Consider the following 20,802-nt stretch of genomic DNA (forward strand, 5'->3'; position numbering starts at 1 on the left):
CCCAGCTAATTTTGTATTTTTAGTAGAGATGGGGTTTCTCCATGTTGATCAGGCTGGCCGCCAACTCCCGACCTCAAGTGATCCACTCACCTCGGCCTCTCAAAGTGCTAGGATTACAGGCATGAGCCACCACGCCTAGTCGATTTTCTTTAACTCCATTTTTATCCAACTAATCTTCAAAACACTTTAAAGACGTAGTCATACCAACACCTAAGTTACATCTATATTTGTGTGTGCAGATCACCCAAAAAAAAAATGCAGGCCAGGCACGGTGGCTCAAGCCTGTAATCCCAGCACTTTGGGAGGCCGAGACGGGCGGGTCACGAGGTCAGGAGATCGAGACCATCGTGGCTAACACGGTGAAACCCCGTCTCTACTAAAAAATACAAAAAACTAGCCGGGCGAGGTGGCGGGCGCCTGTAGTCCCAGCTACTCAGGAGGCTGAGGCAGGAGAATGGCGTAAACCCGGGAGGCGGAGCTTGCAGTGAGCCGAGATCCGGCCACTGCACTCCAGCCTGGGCGACACAGCACTCTGTCTCAAAAAAAAAAAAAAAAAAAAAAAATGCAGTCAATGCAGAAAATGAAAAACGTGTTACCCAATTTAACCTCAAGACGCATATTAAGAAAACAAGCCAGTAATTACCCAAATCAGAATTTAGCCAAGACATCAATAGAAATTATGAAAAGACAAAGCTTGCTATGGTTATAATACAACTCTGCATCTACTAATTCTCCTGATTCTTCAGAAAACTGTTGTATGAGGACTAGTGCTTGTAGAGAAAACAAACAAAAAAAACCATGGCAACACAAAAGAGTAACTTTCTAAGAGACTGGTGTTCAATATGACAAAATCTATAAAAAGAGTAGAAAAATCACAAAAGGGCCGGGCACGGTGGCTCAAGCCTGTAATCCCAGCACTTTGGGAGGCCGAGACGGGCGGATCACGAGGTCAGGAGATCGAGACCATCCTGGGTAACACAGTGAAACCCCATCTCTACTAAAAATACAAAAACTTAGCCGGGCGAGGTGGCAGGCGCCTGTAGTCCCAGTTACTCGGGAGGCTGAGGCAGGAGAATGGCATGAACCCGGGAGGCGGAGCTTGCAGTGAGCTGAGATCCGGCCACTGCACTCCAGCCTGGGTGACAGAGCAAGACTCGGTCTCCAAAAAAAAAAAAAAAAATCACAAAAGTACAGTTGTAAAACATAGCACACTTCAATGAAAACAGTAATATGGTTATAAAATTATATTTGGGGAGATAAATGATTCAGCTAAAAGAAAAACCAAACAAAAACTACTATTCACCTCAATGAACAGTGAAGGGAATGGAGTAAATAAGTGCTCTTCAATCCATCAATCCTCCGACCTCAGCCTCCCAAGTACCTGGACCATAGGCACATGCCACCACACTTGGCTAATTTTTAAATTTTTTGAAGAGACAGACTAAGTAAGTAAAGCCACCTAAGCTATTCCAGCTATTAACTCTATTAACAAACCTGATGAAAAAGATAAAAGCTATATAAAAACTCAGTATCAGTAATTTCAAATATAACCCAATTCTATTTACAATCACAGCATACCTATCTCAATCTCTACTATGCAAGTAAATAAAAATCCTACCTGCTTGCTATAATCGCTCACCCCACTTTCCATCACTGCTAACTTTTCTTGTAGCTGGTGGACTTCCTGTTGAAGTTCTTGAATCCTGAAAAGCACTTTAAATTAATGCCAATATACTTTTGTTAAGAAATACAAAATAAGAAACGAAGCTAGATGTGTTATTTCATAAATTCTATACTTTCAGCTTCTCAAAGAGGTAGGATGTACTGTGCCAAAGGGTCCCCAAATCAACAAAAAATATAGTACATCATCATGGAGAGTTGGTTTGTAAGAACAGATTTAAAACTGAGTAGAAAATAATTTGTAACTCAGATACACTGTGCAAGAAACACCTCACTACTGCATTTTGATCCCCAGGAAAATTCTTTGAGGTACTGCTGCCAATTCTTAGGTTTAGAAAACTCAGGTTTACTCCAAAATTCACAGGCTTAGTAAGTGAAATAAGAAACTAAAATGTGTTTTCTGCCCCTAACCCTGTATTGTCTAATACTACTTTGAAACTCTGGAGAGAAAGATCATATGTAACTACAGCAAAAAACCTATTCCTTCTGGAACTTGTTAATTCTAACAGAATCAAGATTTTGTCCAAATTACCTGAATTGTTCAGGTACATTATGACATAATCTATTTTCATATTGGAAAGACAAAGCCTGAAGCCAGGTCTGCTTTTTTCTCTTTTTTGAGTCAGGGCCTTCCTTTGTTTCCCAGGCTAGAATCCAGTGGCCCGATCACAGCTCACTGTAGCCTCAACCTCCACAGCTCCATCAATCCTCCCACCTCAGCCTCCCAAGTACCTGGGACCATAGGCACATGCCACCACACTTGGGTAATCTTAAAATTTTTTGTAGAGAGAGAGTTTTTCCACATTGCCGAAGCCGGTCTTGAACTCCTGGGCTTAAGCAATCCTCCTGCCTCGGCCTACCGAAATGTTGGGATTACAGGCGTGAGCCACAGTGCTTCCAGCCCCAGGTCTGTTTTTAAAAGAGATTTTCCATGGGGTGGAGTAAATGAGGCTGGATACGGCTTGTACTTGATGTTAACTGGAACCAACATTTTCTACTAATCTAGGTTTAGGAGAAGAGTATGCATGCAGCTGCACTCATATAAATGCATGAATGACTCTGAATACAAACAAAATGTGCATATATAAATTAAATAGGACAATTAAAAGAGACGAATGTCACTTATGCAGCCCAAATAATTCCCTAAATAATACTAACACATTGTCTGAAAAGTCCTAGATTATAAAAACAAAACACTTCCCAGTTAAGGTCAAATAACTATATAAAAATATTGTGTGACAATTGAGTGAAGAGATCCTAATCAGTAGCTCAAAGGGTCTTGCTCTGTGTCCCTGGCTGGAGTGCAGTGGTTCAATCTCAGCTCATTGCAACCTCTGCCTCCTAGGTTCAAGCAATCTGCCTACCTCAGCCTCCTCAGTAGCTGGGACTACAGGTGCATGCCACCATGCTTGGTTAATTTTTATTTTTTTTTGTAGAGACAAGGTCTCACTATATTGCCCAGGCTGGTCTCAAATCATGGATTCAAGCAATCCTCCTGCCTCGGCCTCCCAAAGTGCTGGGATTAACAGGTGTGAGCCACTGCACCTGGTCCCAGTGATCTCTTTTAGATTGATCAACTGAGATTAATAAAATCCCCCACATTCTCTGCATAATCTAAAAAATAAAAAGCTACCTGCATGAACTATTTCCATTAGTGTATTCTATACTTTGAAATGCTTCTCCAGCTATTATCATGGAGACTAGTGCTCATCCTTTGAGTCTCTTATAATTTTCTTTTTCTTTTTTTTTTTTTTTCCAGATGGAGTCTCGCTCTGTCGCTCAGGCTGGAGTGCAGTGGCGCGACCTCGGCTCACTGCAAGCTCTGCCTCCCGGGTTCATGCCATTCTCCTGCCTCAGCCTCCTGAGTAGCTTGGACTACAGGCGCCCGCCACCATGCCTGGCTAGTTTTTTGTATTTTTTAGTAGAGACGGGGTTTCACCGTGTTAGCCAGGATGGTCTCCATCTCCTGACCTTGTGATCCGCCCGTCTCGGCCTCCCAAAGTGCTGGGATTACAGGCTTGAGCCACCGCGCCCGGCTGAGTCTCTTATAATTTTCTTAATGGTGTTTTGTGAATTTATAATTTGAGCCTCTTAGAATTTTCTTAATGATGCTTTGTGAATTTCTCGTCTCATCTGTAGTACTGGACTACAAACTTCTCAAAAGCAGAAACACCATCTTCTTCATCTTTATATCCTCAGAACACTTACACAGTGCCTTGCCCAGGAGGTTTAATAACGTTTCAATCAAATGGAATTTATATATAATTCAAATGTAAGGAAATATAAACACAGAGCTAGAGAAACCATTAAAAAGGAATTTCAAATCCAGTTACAAATCTCTTCATATTTAACTGGCAGTTGACATAAATCTGAAGTAATAAAGACTCCTGCAAAAAGGATACCTCTTACTTGGAGATGACACAAAATGTCAAAGCAGCTCTACTTAAACAAGTTCTTGATGGCACTAAACTATTTTTAAACCAGTGTGAACAGAAACCTTAGATATACGATCTACTTGATCAAAGTTTCAAAACAAGTAAAAACATTTTATATCAATCTGAAAGTATTTACCGAGTGCCTGTGCAAAGTTCTGTGCTAGACACTGGAGAGATAACAGTTAACAAGACAAAAAGCCCTCCTATCAAGAAACTTAGAGCTAACTGAGTGCTCAATTAACTCAAGCCAAGAAAGAATTATTTAATGCACCTGTTATCAGCCACTTGTAGGAGGTCTGCAATGTAAGGGTCATCTGGTTGAGGAACCGGATATGAACTGACTTCAGAGGGAGGAACCGGTTCATCAATTTGCATACGCTGGCGCCTGAAAGCAATACTTCTTTTCTTGCCACCTAAAAAGAATGAGTGTCTTAAAAAATTAAGAAGAAACAAAACCATGTCTTAGAATTAAATATTCCAGGTTAGCCTTTTGGTTATAAAGTGTGCTGCAGTTCATAATACATATTGATAAAATATTTTCTCCATCAATATGTAAATATCCACCCTGATCTTTAACTAAACAATGCATTCCTAAAAACCTCAACAAGACATGGTTATCAAACAAGTTTTATATGCTTGCATGCTTGGCATATATGCCCAGGTTTAATATGTTTGTCCACTAGATGGGGATAAGACTTTGGCAAGTTTAAAAGCTGAATATGGCCGGGTACGGTGGCTCATGCCTGTAATCCCAACACTTTGGAAGGCAGAGGCTGGTGGATCACCTGAGATTGGGAGTTCGAGACCAAGCCTGGCCAACATGGTGAAACCCCCCTCTCTACTAAAAATACAAAAAAATTAGCTGGGCGTGGTGGCGGGCACCTGTAATCCCAGCTACTTGGGAGGCTGAGGCAGGAGAATCGCTTGAACCCGGGAGGCAGAGTTGCGGTGAGCCGAGATCGTGCCACTGCACTCCAGCCTGGGCAACAAGAGTGAAACTCCATCTCAAAAAAAAAAAAAAAAAAGCTGAATGTGCCTGTGGTGTTCACTATTATGAGCTCAAGAAATTATCACTAGCGGCCGGGCGCGGTGGCTCAAGCCTGTAATCCCAGCACTTTGGGAGGCCGAGACGGGCGGATCACGAGGTCAGGAGTTCGAGACCATCGTGGCTAACATGGTGAAACCCCGTCTCTACTAAAAAATACAAAAAACTAGCCGGGCGAGGTGGCGGGCGCCTGTAGTCCCGGCTACTCGGGAGGCTGAGGCAGGAGAAGGGCGTAAAAACCCGGGAGGCAGAGCTTGCAGTGAGCTGAGATCCGGCCACTGCACTCCAGCCTGGGCAACACAGCAAGACTCCGTCTCAAAAAAAAAAAAAAAAAAAAAAAATTATCACTAGCAGAAAACTGGCAGTGAGAACTAAAATATGCATGCTTATTAAGTAATATCAACATAGCAGATAACTGAAATTGTAAGTAGCAAACTTAGAATGAACGGAATGTCATCTGTAATATAAAGCCAAGCTATAACCTGAATTAGGAGGGAATGTTTTCTTAATCTTTACAAGTAGTAGGACTAAATTTTCTTACAGCTAGATGTATCTTGTCTTGGTCAAAAATACATAGACAATTTATCTTTTTAAGGATTTTGCCAAGATTAGAAGTGTATTTGAAAAACTAGAAGATCCTCGTGAAGAACAAACATAATTCACAATTTTGTCTCATTAGAATTCTAACAAATTTTGTATACTCCTACAAAAGTAGGAGTGCAGTGGCGCGACCTACAAAAGTAGGAGTATACAAAAGGAGTTTTAAGGATAAGAAAACTGGGCCAAGAGTATTTAAATGACCTGCTTGTTCACACACCTGAACAAAGCTAACCATTCCTTCTTTCTTTACCTCCTGGTTTTCCTCCTTGGTGGCTCCTCAGTTCCTTTCAGAAACCGTCTTCTTCCACCTGTCCCTTAAATACCAACTTCCCTAGCATCTGACTCTGGGTCTCCTCTCTTTCCAGTCTACATAATTTCACTAGATAATTCTTACTACACCCATAGCTTCAATTACCGTGAGACTCCAATGACTCTCAAATTTGCATCTCCACCAGGACCCACACTTTTGAGAACAGATCTACATATCCCACTGTTTGCCAAAAATTTAGACATGCATGTTTTCTGGGTATAGCACACTCCACACATCCAAAAGTGGACTCCTGCTCTGCTTCCCACATTCTCTAACTTAAGAAATAGTATCACCCTCCACCTACTCATTCACTCGAAAGAGAAGTCTGAGAATTCCTCTGCTTCCCAAATCTACACTTAGTCACTATATTGATTACACATCTTGAACCTCTCTGGAGTCTATCCCATTCTTTCCTCAGGAAACCTGATTATCCTCTTTTTAGGCTTAATCTTCTAGTTACTTTCAAGGTTGACTTCCACTTTTCTCCATCTCTTCTGCCTTTGGCTCACAGTCCCCGTGTCCATCTATCTCATTTACTAAACTATCTCACGGTCCACTGAGTCTTCCCCCACCCTGCCTTCACAGTTCTAATCTGTCCACTCTCAGGAGTTTCCTCTCCCCTCAACCTCAGGCACACAATAAAATGACTACACTTTGGCCTTTGTCATTACTCAGAACTCTGCTGGCTTCTAGTTCTTCAACTCCAAAATTCCATTCTGACTGTAATCTTCATAGCAAACAAATCACTTTTGGTACTCACCATGCTCTTTAATCTGTCTTGACCTAGTCCCATAAACCAGCAGCCACCTGTTACTCACTTAATTTCATAATCTTGATCCCATGGTTCAGCTATCTTAATGATTTTGTCACTAATATTGTAGATTCTTCCACCAACCAATACCTGCTGAACAATCACCAACTCTAGATGTGGCCCATTGTTTCGTTTTTTTGAGACAGGGTCTCACTCTATCACCCAAGCTGGAGTGCAGTGGTACACTCTCAGCTCACTGCAACCTCCGCCTCCCAGGCTCAAGCAATCCTCCCACGTCAGCCTCCCAAGTAGCTGCAACTATAGGCTTGCGCCACCATGCCCAGCTAATTTTTGTATTTTTGGTAGAGATGGGGTTTCACCATGTTCCTACACTGGTCTCGAACTGGGCTCAAATGATCTGCCCACTTCAGCCTCCCAAAGTGTTGGGATTACAGGTGTGAGCCACCGCACCTGGACCCATCATTTCTTTCTCTTGCTCTATAACTGCTGAGCATAATGCTAAAAATAGTAAAATAAACTAAGAAAGGACATAATTTCCGAATTCTTTAATGAGTATGGGTTACTTTTACAACTAAAATAATAATGATAATAATAATAGAAAAAAGAATTTAAAATATTGATTAGAGAAAGCTCTGGGCATTAAAGTTAGACTACTTATATCTCAGTAACTAACACTACATACATTTCTAAGCACACATATAAATTACTACCCAGATCATTAGAAATAAATAAGAAGTTTATGGTCTATTCAATATATATTTTCAAACACTAAAGTCTAAGCATGAAAATACAATCCAAAGTCCTATTTTAGTCAATGATGTTAACATCGTTAAAAGATTAAATATGTCCAATTTGTCTTGAGAAGGAATCGATTTACCTGGAGTTTGTACTACAGCATGCAAATTCTTTTCTTGAAGTTGTTGAATTCTTTCATTCTTAGCTTTGCTCTCTTTCTCCAACAGTTTGAGTTTATGAACATATTGGTTATTTAGAAATTTCAGATCATCTGTTTCACGTGCACACTTCTTCAATGAAGTTTTCAACTCTTAAAATGAAAAAGATTCAAAGACCATTTTAAAGATCAAGAAATCCAATGAAGGTTTTCCATTTCACAAAATACAAAAAGTTGTATCAATTTAAAAGTTTCCACCTGCTTCTTACGCATGCTTTAGTAGAAACGTATTCCTTCTTCTACTATTATTAACAAAACTGCAAATAACTCACTAAGCACAAAAGGGAATCTTCATTTTGCAGCTATTGTATGAGCCTAATGTACATCATAGCTTTTGATCCAGTAAATTGGGTCTGAAGCTAAAGGATTACCAATTCATCCCATGGATTAGATAAAGTTTTCTACTTAATATAAGAATAATTCATACTAAGATAACCATATAATCATCTTTTCCCTAGTACTTTTGAAATCATCCTATTCTACTCCACAGCTCAAAGACTGACTATAAAACAGGCAGCATGATACATGGCTTTCACCTTATTTACTACTTTTATTTTCAGTAAGGGAAAAACAAAAGTTGTTTCAAGAACATTTCTTCAAATCCAGCATTTAATATTTCCTATGGCAATTTTAATTCTAAAATTTTAATTCTAAAAATGTAATCCACATATAGTGATTACCATAGCTATATAATGCACATTTATTTTCCTTCTCAGGAACTCTTCAACATACCTTATAGTCTTTCAGGGGCTGTTAGCAGAAGGACTACCATATTTTCTTTTCTTTTTTTGAAACAAGTTCTCACTATGTTGCCTAGGCTGGTCTCAAACTTCTGGACTCAAACAATCCTCCCACCTTAGACTCCCGAGTAGCTGGGATTATAGGCACACACCATCCAGCTGTAGGACTACTATATTTTCTAATCGATAGTTTTAAAATTAGACATTAGCCTTTCCTTCTAAAACAAAAAGGACAAAGACATTGCATTTTAAAAATTTTCAAATTTTCGCTTACCTTTAACGTGTTGGTCCGAGTGTTCTCTCAGTTTCATTAACTCTAGGTATAATTCATTATTTTCTCTACTCAATCTTGCATTTTCAAGTTTATAGGGTTCCAAAACAAAATCAAAATTGGCACTTTCTTTTTCAGCTTTCACAGTAGATAATTTTGATTGCCGAAGGCTCTCTGTTGTATGAACTAAGTCGCTAAAAGAACAGAAAATTTAAATACCAGGAAATATTTCATTAACTTTCTAATAACTAAAAACATATTTCTAAAGAGGCTTAAAATACAGTCATGCACCACATGACGACATTTTGGTCAATCACAGACCACATATAGAAAGGAGAGTAGTTCTGTAAGATTTATAATGGGGGGAGCTGAAAAATTCCTATTGCCTCATGAGATCCTGGTCATTGTAACACTGTAGCACAATACAATACCTTTTCTATGTTTACATATGTTCAGATATACAAATAGGCACCATTGTGTTACAACTGCCTATAGTATTCAGTATAGTAACATGCTGTCCAGGTTTGTAGCCTAAGAGCCATAGGATATAGATCATATAGCCTAGGTTTGTGGTAGGCTATACCATCTAGATTCGTGTAAGCACACCCTATGATGTCGGTACAACGACAAAATCACCTAATGAATGACATGTTTCTCAGAACGTGTCACTGTCATGAAACTATCCATGACTGTATTTGAAGACCAGTGAAGCAGACAAAGAACTTCAGCGGGAAAAAAAAGAGCTTCAGGGAGAAGTGTCTCTCAATTATATCATATACCCAAAAAACTGTAATTCTGTTCACAGAGAAAACCCTCAGAAATGTTGACTTTGAACAGTACAGCAGGGAAAAAACAGATGAGCTTCATGATTGAAAGACTTTCCGAAAAGCTACCCTTTTCTTTACTGAAGCATGAAGTTTAATCAGAAATGAGTTAAGTGGATTAGGTTTAAAACTGTATTTTTGTCTTTACCTGAAAAGTTTTTCTACCAAAGGTAAACACTCCACTGTCAGAGTCTGGCGGTATCCCAGCTGATCCAGTCTTTTCCTAATATTAATATACTTTCTTTCTACAGCTGTAGTCATCTTGTACTTCCAAAACAAGTTTTATTCACTTCCAAAAATTAAAGTCCTGAGAGAAAAGAATGAAACATCGTTATCTTCTTATAGCTATGACCGTTGTTTCACAATAAGAAGAAAAAATTATTTTAATATGAAGCAATTATTTTTTGTTTTTCTTCAGGTAGGTAGCCTTCTGGAAAATTCAGATTTAAAGTCAATGCTTATGATACTCCTGTTGCTGCATTAAAATAAATACTTCTTCATACAACTAAATGTAAAAGTTAAAATACTAAAGCTTCTAGGAGAAAACAAAGATTTTTCCTAAGCCTGAAGTAGGCAGAGACTTCTCAGAGAGGCCTCTTTTAAAAGCACTAAACATAAAAGATAAATTTGATAAACTGGACTTCATCAAAATTTAAAATGTCTCCTCATCAAAATAAGAAAATAGAGAAGGCAAACCAAAGAGTGGGAGAAAACATTCACAATATCTGACAAAGGATTTGTATAGGGAATATAAAAGGAACGCTTACAGCTCAATAGTAAGACAAACATCTCAATAAGAACATTAATTTGGGCTAAAACTAAAATTTAGTTGCGCTAAAGACTCAGACAGACACCTCGCATAGGTGTCTGAATGGGAATAATGATATGAAATGGTGCTCAACAGTAGTCAACATGGAAATACAAATTAAAACAACAAGGTACAATTTATCCCAAACTAGAATGACTAAAATTACAAGGACCGACAACAGCAAATGTCGACAAAGATCTGGAGCAACTAGAACCTTCACACACTGCTGACAGGAGTGTAAAATCACTTTGGAAAAAGTCTGGCAGTTTTTTATAAAGTTAAACATACTTCTAGACTATAACCCTGTGATTCTATTCCCAGGTATTTATAGAAATAAAAAATATCCACAAAAAGACTCTACAAGAACGTTCACAGGAGCTTTACTCATAGTAGTCCCAAATTGGAAACAACCTAAACCCCCATCAACAGCAGAAGGCATAAACTATGATATATTTATACAATGCAATATTAAGGGATTAAAGAAACTACTGATATACATCAACAGCATGGATGAATCTCAGAAACATTATTTGAGCAAAAAAAACCAGACATACACTGTATGACTCCATTTATACGCAGTTGATGAACAAGTAAAATTAAACCATGGGGTCAGAAATCAAAACAGATGTCTGGGGAGGTGAGGCGGGCTGCAGATTGCCTGTTAGAGTTAAGAGACAACTTTTTAGGATAATGAAAATATTACATTGATTGGGGTAGTGGTTACACAAGTGTATACATTTAGAGAATGTACTTTTCAAATAGTACACTTAAGCTCTGTGCATTTCACCATGTAAATTTCACTTCAGTTAAAAAAAAGACACACATAAGTACCTCTGTTCAAGTTCTTATCTTTGTCTTTTTAAATATTTATAAATATATTCCTATCAATCTGTCCTAAAATGGAGTTATCCAAAGATCATTTCTTTTTTTCAATTTTAATTTTTACCTTTTTTAGAGAGAGGGTCTTGCTATGTTGCCCAGGCTGGTCTCCAACTCCTGAGCTCAAGGTATTCTCCCACCTCTACCTCCCAAAGTGCTAGGTTTACAGGTGTGAGCCAATACGCTCAGCCCAAATATCATTTCTTTAGAAACTTTGCTCTTTTCTAACCTTTGCTAACTAACTGCAGTCATGGTACTCACATTTCTAAGCCAAATAAAAATTTTGTTTTACATCTGTTGTTCTTCACAATATATTAAAAATGCATTACATGCATGAGCATACATGTAAAAGCCGATCCTCACAACTACCCAGTGAGGGAGAAAGACCAATGATAACATCCCTACTTAAACATGAGGAAAGGCTGCCTCAAGAAAGTAACTCTTCCAAAACCACGGGGCCACAAAGTAGGTGGGCAGTCATCAGAGACCAGGTCTCCTGAGTCCTGGTCCAGCACTCTGGTTTCTGTACCATGCTTCCTCAACTTACCAAATCATTTCTAAATCAGTCACTCTCCTTGGTGACTCCTTTCTGTGTATCTTTCTCTTTGCTCTTGTTAACTTTTCTTGAATCGCTTCCTAATGGATTTCCTAGGTTCCTTCCACAAGAGACACCTAAGTGATGCAGGGTTTTTAGGGAAATTCCTGCAGACATCAGAAATAGACCTGACAAATCCAGGTGTATTGCTAGCAGGGTGTAAACTTAAAGGGGTGCACCACTCAAAACATTTCCCCTCTTTGCTACCAACTCCAGTTACCCAGAGATAATACCTCCTCACATCCTGCTTTGGAGGGGAGAGAATGAGAATGAATACGAATCAATAAATCATGGGCAGGGCCTCAATACACAGGACAGATTAAAATCCTCCCAGAGAGAAACATGTTAGGCCATCCCCACCCATGAACTGTTGCCTTCCCCGCCTTCCCCGGTAACCCCCATCCAAATATGGCGGCTATACTCTAAGTTTCTAGCAAAGCAACATAAAAGGTTCGGTTTGGGAGTCACCCATACATATATGTGTAGAAGTATCTGGGGGTTGGCGTTTGAAAACCAGTACATTTAATGCTGTATGTACGTGTGCACAGGGGTTAAAAAAACAAAACCGCAAACAACAAAGAAACCCGTTAGCTGTGGTTATCTCGGAGGCCCTTCGTATTGAACTCAAAGTAGTAAAGGCTGGAAAGCAGTGGAGAGGCTTCAAAGGAGCTGGGTGAAGGTTAATTAAAGGCTGTCGTCCTACGCTTTGGGACATTTTTGTTACAAAGAGCATGGATGATTGTGACACTGAGACGGCATTTTAATGTTTAAATCGAACCATTGGTCAACAGCAAGCCCGTCTGCACGGCCTACACTGACGCTCCGTGACAAGTCGGCCCAAGCTCTCCTCCGGCCAATCTCCGGTTTGCAACTTTACCGTCGGGTGTTGACAGGAAGGAGGTGTGGGGGCGGGGTGGGTGGGAAGAGTCCCCGCACCCCTCCCCACCCGGTCCGACCCGGCCCGGCCTCACTTCCTCCCGCGGCCGCGCGACCTCCCGGCAGCTCCCGAGCCCGGCCCCCGGGTACCGCCCAGAAGTCGAAGGCGCCACCACCGCCGCAGCTGGACCCCTCGCTCCCACGGCCGGACTCACCGGCAGCTTCAGCCGCATTGCCCTCGGGCCTCGATTTCCCCCACTAGCTCCTTCCCCCCAAGCACGGGCTCCGGTGCTAGGGCAGTTTGAAAATGGCGCGGAGGGACGATCCGGGACGACACGGAGGAGGCGCCGCGGTTGCCCCGGTAACGGGAGCGGCGGACGGTGCGCGGCTCGCGGCGGGGACGCGCTTGGAGATGGCGGCGCCCCAGTGCCCGGAAATGCAACGGCCCGGACAGCGCGAGGCCACGGCGCCCCCTGGAGGTCGGCGCCCGCGGCCGTCAAATGCCAAACCTCAGCTAGTGCCTGAGCTGGCATCCTCTTCCTCCTGTCGGCGGGAGGTTTGGGTCACCTACTGCGTATGCGGCGAAAACGCCGCCCCAGTACCGGACCCTGCAGCGGAGTAGTCTTCACTTGCAAGGTGAACGCTTGCTCACCACGTAATCCCCAAACGCAGATAACACGTTGTCTCTGCAACTTTTCCTGACAACCACCCAATGCAATTAATTGTCCCACAGTAGTATCTCCCTGAGGCGCTGTGTAGATCCATGGAATTCATCCATCAAAATACAATCATTTGTTGATCTGTCTCTCCCTGCCGCCACCAACTGTGAATTCCTTGAGTCGGAGACTGTTTTACTCAGCAAAACATTTGTGAGTGAGTGGAATTAAATTGAAATAAACTGTTATAGTCCACTCCCAGATGGAAAACACATAGTAAAATCCTAGAATTCCATTTCTCCCCTGAAAATTTCCCAGACGATCAGAGGAAGTTTCATTCTTTACTATTTACTTTTCTCCCAAATAGGCCTTCTGAGGCAGCAGAATAGGGAAGGAAGTCAGAAGACTGACCAGCTCATACATATGAAATGCATATCGTACATACACTTAAAATCATGGCAAACTCACGCAGGCGCACTGAGAGAGAAAAACAACAAGAAAACGGATATGACAATTATAGGAAATCCCCTCCCTAGAGTTAAGGAAGAGTAGGAAGTGGGCATAAAAGAACAAAGGCTATTTTAATCCAGGGCTGATACCACTTGAAAATCAGCCCGTTCGTCTCTCTGGAACATTCTTTGCTTAATAAATTTTGTGGAGTGGTTATTTGTGAGTCTCATCCAATTCTTTGTTCACAGCACCAAGAACCTGGAACTCCCAACTTCCAATCTGGTAACATATTTTGGTGAGCCAGCCAGTAGGTAAGCCCAAAAGAACTGGGACTTTTTATTTTCTTTCCTTTTTGCTTCAGCTCTTTCACTTTGATTTAAAGCTGCCTTTTGCTGGCACAGATTGGGCAGTTAAGAGCCAAAAAGGCACCGGCCACTTGAAGACTCCCATTGTTGTGGGAAAGCAGAGGATCAGAGAGACCAATGGGTGGAGCAGGAAGACTTTATTAAGGTGTGCACTGGCTCAGTGGATTTGCATCCAAAAAGCTGAGCCCTGAACAAAGACAGAGCTTGGCTTATATAGGCTAAACTACAGAAGCAGAACCAAGGCAGTAAATCATACAGTGACAGGTTTAGTAATGTATAGCATAACTGCTGACTTCGCATAACTTGTGGCTTTGCTTAGCTCGTGGCCTTGCAGCTGTGTCAAAAGAAAAACGGGAACCTACAAATCTTGCTAAACACAGGCAAAAATAGTCATAATTAATGGTCTAAAGAAAGAGAAACAGTAAAGGAATTTGTTTTTCTTAACCATTGCTCGGGGGTGTTTGGAGCTCATTCCTGGCTTCTTAGACTAGGTCACCATGACTTTCCTATAGCCTTGCTTGTTACTATTCTTAGAATGAGTAAATGCAGTACAAAACTTATTTCTTTCTTTAAATTCCTGCCTCAACGTGACAGGATAACCTGATTGGGGAATGGAACAGATAAGTCCCACCAGGTACAAGATCAATCCCTGCAACAGTGAGATGCATGTTTGTGCGGCTATAATTATTACATTATTTGCTGCTTGTTTTTTTTGTTTTTTGTTTATTTGTTTGTTTTTGAGATGGCGTCTCACTCTGTCGCCCAGGCTGGAGTGCAGTGGTGTGATCTCAGCTCACTGCAAACTTTGCCTCCTGGGATCAAGCAATTCTCCTGCCTTAGCCTCCTGAGTAGCTGGGATTACAGGCGCCCGCCACCAAGCCTGGCTAATTTTTGTATTTTTAGTAGAGACAGGGTTTCACCATGTTGGCCAGGCTAGTCTCGAACTCCTGACCTCAGGTGATCCGCCCACCTCGGCCTCCCAAAGTGCTGGTATTTACAGGTATGAGCTACCATGCCCGGTCAGCCACCATGCCCGGCCTTGCTGTCTGTTTTAATTTTTTTTCTTTTCTTCATTTGTGTTGGGATATCATGTTTAGACCAATTAGAGATATCCCCCAAACCCAAAGGGCCAGGGCAATAGGTAACTGTCTGTGGGAAGCCCAAGGGTTAGCATCAGCCCGAAGATTAGGGCCAACCACCTGGATAATGAGAGTACCCTGCTTCTTCTGTGAGGGATCAGATCTAGATTGGTTTAGTTTAGTACATCTGGTGCTAAAAGAAAACTCCTGGTGGAGATTCTTGGATCATTGCATAAATTGTGCAGTGGATCCATGGGGAAATTGCTGTGCCTGGTTTATCTCATATAGCTAGAGCGCACTCTACTACGTTATTGAGAGGCCAGTCTCTAATAACAAATTTAAACTAGGCAGTCTGCAATTCCTTGCCCTGCAAAGTAGAGTTACTACTAAATAGTTAAGGAAACCATTTGGGAAGAAACCCTTTTGGCCAGCTACCAGGATATTAGAAGCCAAAGGTTACACCCAGGAACTAAAGGGAAACTTATCATAGGTGACCAATTATGGCAGGATCCTTCTTCAAATGGCACTGGTGCCCACCTATGGCTAGACACATTTGGCACTCAGAGGACAGGTCCATTTGGGGGATGCCCCAATCCTTCAGCAGGGGACACCCTTAAGGGAGACTCTAGATGTAAACTCATGAACCTATGAGACTCCCTTCTTCTTTTCCACAGATTAGTCATGGGAAACACTCCGTCAGTCCTGTCTGACTCCCCTCTTGGCTGCATCTTCAATCATTGCAGTCAGTTTGACCCTGAAAACCTGTGAAAGAAATGCCTAATATTTTATTGTAACACCTTTTGGCCTCAATTTCAGCTAGGGAGTCAAGAGCAATGGCCAGTCAATGGAGTCTCAATTATGACACCATCCTCCAATTAGATCTATTTTGTAAGAGACAAGGTAAATGGTCAGAAATACCATATGTGCAAGCCTTCATGGCCCTATACTAAAAGCCTACCATTTTCAAAGCCCCCAACACTTCTCCACAGAAAGAAACTCCTAAAACTAAGCTGGATACTGTAGATAACTCCCTCTTGCAAGGAGTACATATGTGTCAGTGTGAACAACAGCCACCTTCCTATAATCCAGGTCCAAGTCCACTCAAAGCTTCAAAAGAAGGACAAGAGTCACGGGTCCTAGCGAGCCCTCCCCATACTAGCTTAGGAACACCATATTCAATGACACCACCTGCCCTGCTACCTCTCAGAGAGGTGGCAGGAACTGAGGGTCCCATCAGGGTACAGATCCCCTTCTTAATTACTGATATCCAACAATGTAAGGAAAAACTGGGCAGTTACTCAGAAATTTGTTGATGGGTTCCAGACTTTGACTTTGGCTTTCAACCTTTCTTGGAGAGACATGCAATTCATTTTGGCCACCTGTTACATACCTCTGGAAAAGGAATGAATTTTTGAGGCTGCTCGCCAGGACACTGATGAACATTTTGCATGTAGCCTGCAGGGCAAGACAGACCAGGAGCAGATACAGTCCGTACTACTGAACCCAACTGGAAATATAATACCCCCATGAGAATGAATAATCAAACTAAATTTCTTGAGGCACCACTGAGGGGAATGAAAAAAGGGGTAACAAAGACAGTAAACTATGATAAGTTTAGGGAGATCACTCAGGGGAAAGAAGAGAATCCAGCCATGTTTTGTAGTAGACTAGAAGAAGCCTTTAAAATATATACAAACTTAGATCCTGCTTCTCCTGAAGGCAAGATATTAATGGCACAACATTTCATTAGTCAGTCTACCCCAGACATTAGACATAAGCTCCGGAAGCTGCAAATGGGGCCACAGACAAAACCAGTTCCTTGACACCACCTTTATGGTGTACAGCAATCATGAACTGGAGGAAGGGAAAGGGGAACAGAGTAAAAAAACCCCGCAAGCCAGAATTATGGCAGCCATCATTAGTGATGCCCTGAATGCCCAAAGAGCATCCAAGGGAAACACAAAGGGCTAAAAAGATAATGCTAGCAAAGGGTCTTCCTTCAAGTGCAAAAAAAGATGGGCACTGGGCAAAGGACCATACTAAGCCCCCACTGGGCCCCTGCCATCAATGTGAAGGCAACAGTCATGACCCTTGGCACTGGCCAATTGACTGCCCCTGCTCCCACTGAGGGGCTCGGTCAGTCAAAACTCTGGCAGTGTAAAAGGAGGAGTTAGATGAAGACTGAAGTGGCCTGGGGTCTTTCTCACTGTCCCTGTCCAGGAACATCATCATTACTATTGAGGAGCCCTGGGTAACTCTGGACATCATGGGCACCCAAATTTAGTTTCTTTTTGATACAGAGGCAAATTACTCTGTCCTTACTGCTTATGCAGGAAAACTTTCCTCCCAGTCCATGAATGTTATGGGAATGGAGGGGAAGCCAAAAATGAGATGCTTTGCTCCTCCTTTAACTTGTCAATTTGAGAAGTAAATTTTCCAATAGGAGTTTCTAGTAATATCAAGCTGCCCAGACCTCTTGTTGGGGGCAGATATCATGGTTAAAACAGGTGAATTACTACAATATAAACACTGCCCAGCAGGACTGATGATGGTTGGGGAAATAAACAGTGTCCTAGACCCCATTAACAAACAGGTCAACCTACTAGCTTGGTGTACCGGGAAACCAGGGAACACCAAAATGGCAAAGCTAGTCAAAATACAGCTTTAAAAGACTCCAGCTATTTTCCCAACCAAAAGTCATATCCAGTCAAGCTGGAGGCCCATAATTCGGGAATTGCTAACTCATGAACTTTTAAAGCCTTGCAAATTCACCTTGTAATACTCCCATTTTATCCATCTTAAAAACTTCAGGGGAATATCAGCTAGTACAAGATCTCAGAATAATCAATGAAGCTGTTATCCCTATCCATCCATTGGTGGCAGATCCATACACGGTCTCGGCTCAGGTGCCACGGGATGCAAAATGGTTCTTGGTCCTAAAACTGAAAGATGCTTTCTTTTCCATTCCTCTGGCCCCAGAGTCTCAACATTTTTTTGCCTTTGAATGGCAAAATCCAGATACCAAAGAAAAACAATACACTTGGACAGTGCTCCCTCAGGGCTTTTGGAATAGCACCCATTTCTTTGCTCAAACCCTGTAAAGGGATCTAAGAGATTTATTATTGGAAAATGGAAACATACTTCAATATATAGATGACCTTCTTGTGTGTAGCCCAACCCAGGAAGCATCTGACTAAAATACTGTAAAAGTTTTGAATTTCCTGGCAGACAGGGGATACAAAATGTCAAAGAAAAAAGTTGAAATCACCCTCCAACAAGTCCAGTATATGAGTTATATGCTAAACCCCTGGGCCCAGCGGATATCCCCAGAACAGCTATAAGTCATATGCAGTCTGGACCCCCTTATACCAAACAACAGCTCTGTTCCCTTTTAGGAATGGTGGGATTCTGCAGGATATGGGTATCAATTTTTGGGCTCATAGCAAAACCCCTTTATGAAGCAACAAGGGGGCCATAAAATGAGTTAGTAGAATGGATGGACTTCAGAAGTGAGGAAAGCCTTTGTCAAGTTAAAACAGGCATTTGGTCAAGCCCCCATTCTTGGCATCCCAAACCTCACTAAGCCCTTTTCCTTGTATGTAGCAGAAAAGAAGGGCAGAAAAGAAGGGCACAGCTATAGGTGTGCTAACCCAAAAATTGGGTTCAGAACCAGACCAACTGCCTATTTTTCCAAGAAATTGAACATGTGACCTTTGGGTGGCCAAGCTGCCTGTAAGCAATAACAGTTACTGCTATTTTAGTGGAAGAAGACACTAAAATCACCCTAGGTCAACCACTGGAAGTTTTAACATCACATCAGGTGAAGTCAGTCTTGGAAATAAAAGGGTATATTTGGATAATGAGGAAAATGTTAACCAAGTACCAGGCTATACTCCTAGACAATCCAGAAGTAATTCTTAAAACGTGTAATACTCTGAATCCAGCTCCATTGCTGCCCACAGGCCCAATAATTGGTCATTCATGTGAGCAGGTCATCACACATACATATTTAAGCCGACCTGATTTAAAAGATTGGCCACTCCCAGACTCAGAGGATGACTGGTTCACAGATGGCAGCAGTTTTGTGTCAAATGGGAAATGCCAGGCTGGATATACAATAGTAAATGACAACACCATCACTGAAGTCCAACTGCTGTCCCCAGGGCATGTCAGCACAAAAAGCTGAAATAATTGCTCTTATATGAGTCCTGATATTGGGGAAAGGAAAAAAGCAGAATATCTATACAGACTCCAAATACGCATTTCTTGTGGTTAAGGCTCATGCTGTGATTTGGAAAGAAAAAGGACTACTAACTAGGAAGCACTCACCCACAGAGCATGGGCCTGAAATTCTCCAGTTGTTGGAGGCAATACATTTGCCAAAAGCCATGGCTATAATCCCTTGTAGAGAATATCAAAAGGCCTTAGCTCCTACAGCACAAGGGAACAAAAGGTGGACAGGCAAGCAAAAGCAGCGGACCTCAAGGTGCAATCTCAAAAAATCTTAGCATTGCTTCCCTTCTGTGATTCCTGAGTAGAACCTGAATACACATCACAGGAGGAACGGGTTATAAGGGAGCAAGGAGGACAGAAACAAGGACCTTGGTGGTATATGGGATCAAAAATACATATCCCTCAAACAGCCCAATGGAAGGTTATTAGAAACCTTGCACAACTCTTTCCAGATGGGGAGAGATGCCATGCTGGCCATGGCAAACAGGGTCTTTATTGGGTCTAACTTAGCCTCAGTAGTTAAGCAGGTCTGTCAAGACTGCTTACTGTGTGCATTTAACAACCCAGGAAACAAAATGCCTCTACTAGTGGAACCAGTCCAAAGAAGGGGAACTTACCCTGGGGAAGACTGGCATCTGGACTTTACCCATGAGCCTGCTTGTAGATGATACAAGTTTTTTGCTAATACTGATAGATACCTTTACAGGCTTGGTTGAAGCTTACCCTACTAGAACAGAAAAGGCTAATGAAATTGTAAAAGTCCTCTTAAAATAAATAATTCCACAGTTTGAGTTATCCCGAAGCCTCCAAAGTGATAACGGCCCATCCTTTGCCTCCCAGATAACTCAAGGGGTGGTTAAGGTGTTCAGAATTAAATACTATTTGCGTTCAGCATGGAGACCTCAATCCTCCAGGAAAGTAGAAAGTTTTCCTGGAGGTTTCTACTTTCCTGGAGGTTTCCTGGAGTTTGATAGTGCCCATCAAACTTTAAAATGGGCACTAGCTAAGCTATACCAGGAAATGTCAGAAACTTTGGTCAGTTTACTACCTATACCCCTTTTGAGATTCCGTAACTCCCCAAGGGCAAAAGTAAAGATGAGCCAATAGGAAATGCTGTATGGGAGACCCTTCTTAAGTAATGATCTAATAACTAATCCAGAAACAGCTGGGCTAATAAAATACCTAATTAATCTGGGATAATTTCAACAAGCATTACAAAGGTTCTGGACTGA

The 20,802-nt window shown here is 41.7% G+C and overlaps 1 protein-coding gene across 7 annotated transcripts in view; it reads right to left on the minus strand.

The window, feature by feature from the left end:
- CEP135 (centrosomal protein 135) overlaps positions 1-13,124 on the minus strand; it is an 83,965-nt gene extending 70,841 nt beyond the window's left edge. For 6 of the 7 annotated variants that reach the window (XR_012434907.1, XR_012434908.1, XM_005555245.5 and 3 more), the window contains exons 1-6: positions 13,003-13,124; positions 9,778-9,936; positions 8,809-8,999; positions 7,720-7,887; positions 4,387-4,528; positions 1,619-1,703 (exon numbers count right to left, since the gene is read on the minus strand). Coding sequence is in view for 5 of the 7 variants with exons in the window: in XM_005555245.5 (XP_005555302.1) it covers positions 1,619-1,703; positions 4,387-4,528; positions 7,720-7,887; positions 8,809-8,999; positions 9,778-9,890 (699 nt within the window). In the remaining 2 variants the exon portion in view is untranslated. Of the gene's footprint in view, positions 1-1,618; positions 1,704-4,386; positions 4,529-7,719; positions 7,888-8,808; positions 9,000-9,777; positions 9,937-10,991; positions 11,097-13,002 lie in introns of those variants that run through there. The other variant, XM_065545178.2, reaches the window with a different exon arrangement.
- Between the last annotated feature and the right edge of the window lie 7,678 nt (positions 13,125-20,802).

Source organism: Macaca fascicularis, chromosome 5 (assembly GCF_037993035.2).
Source record: "Macaca fascicularis isolate 582-1 chromosome 5, T2T-MFA8v1.1".
Classification (NCBI taxonomy): domain Eukaryota; kingdom Metazoa; phylum Chordata; class Mammalia; order Primates; family Cercopithecidae; genus Macaca; species Macaca fascicularis.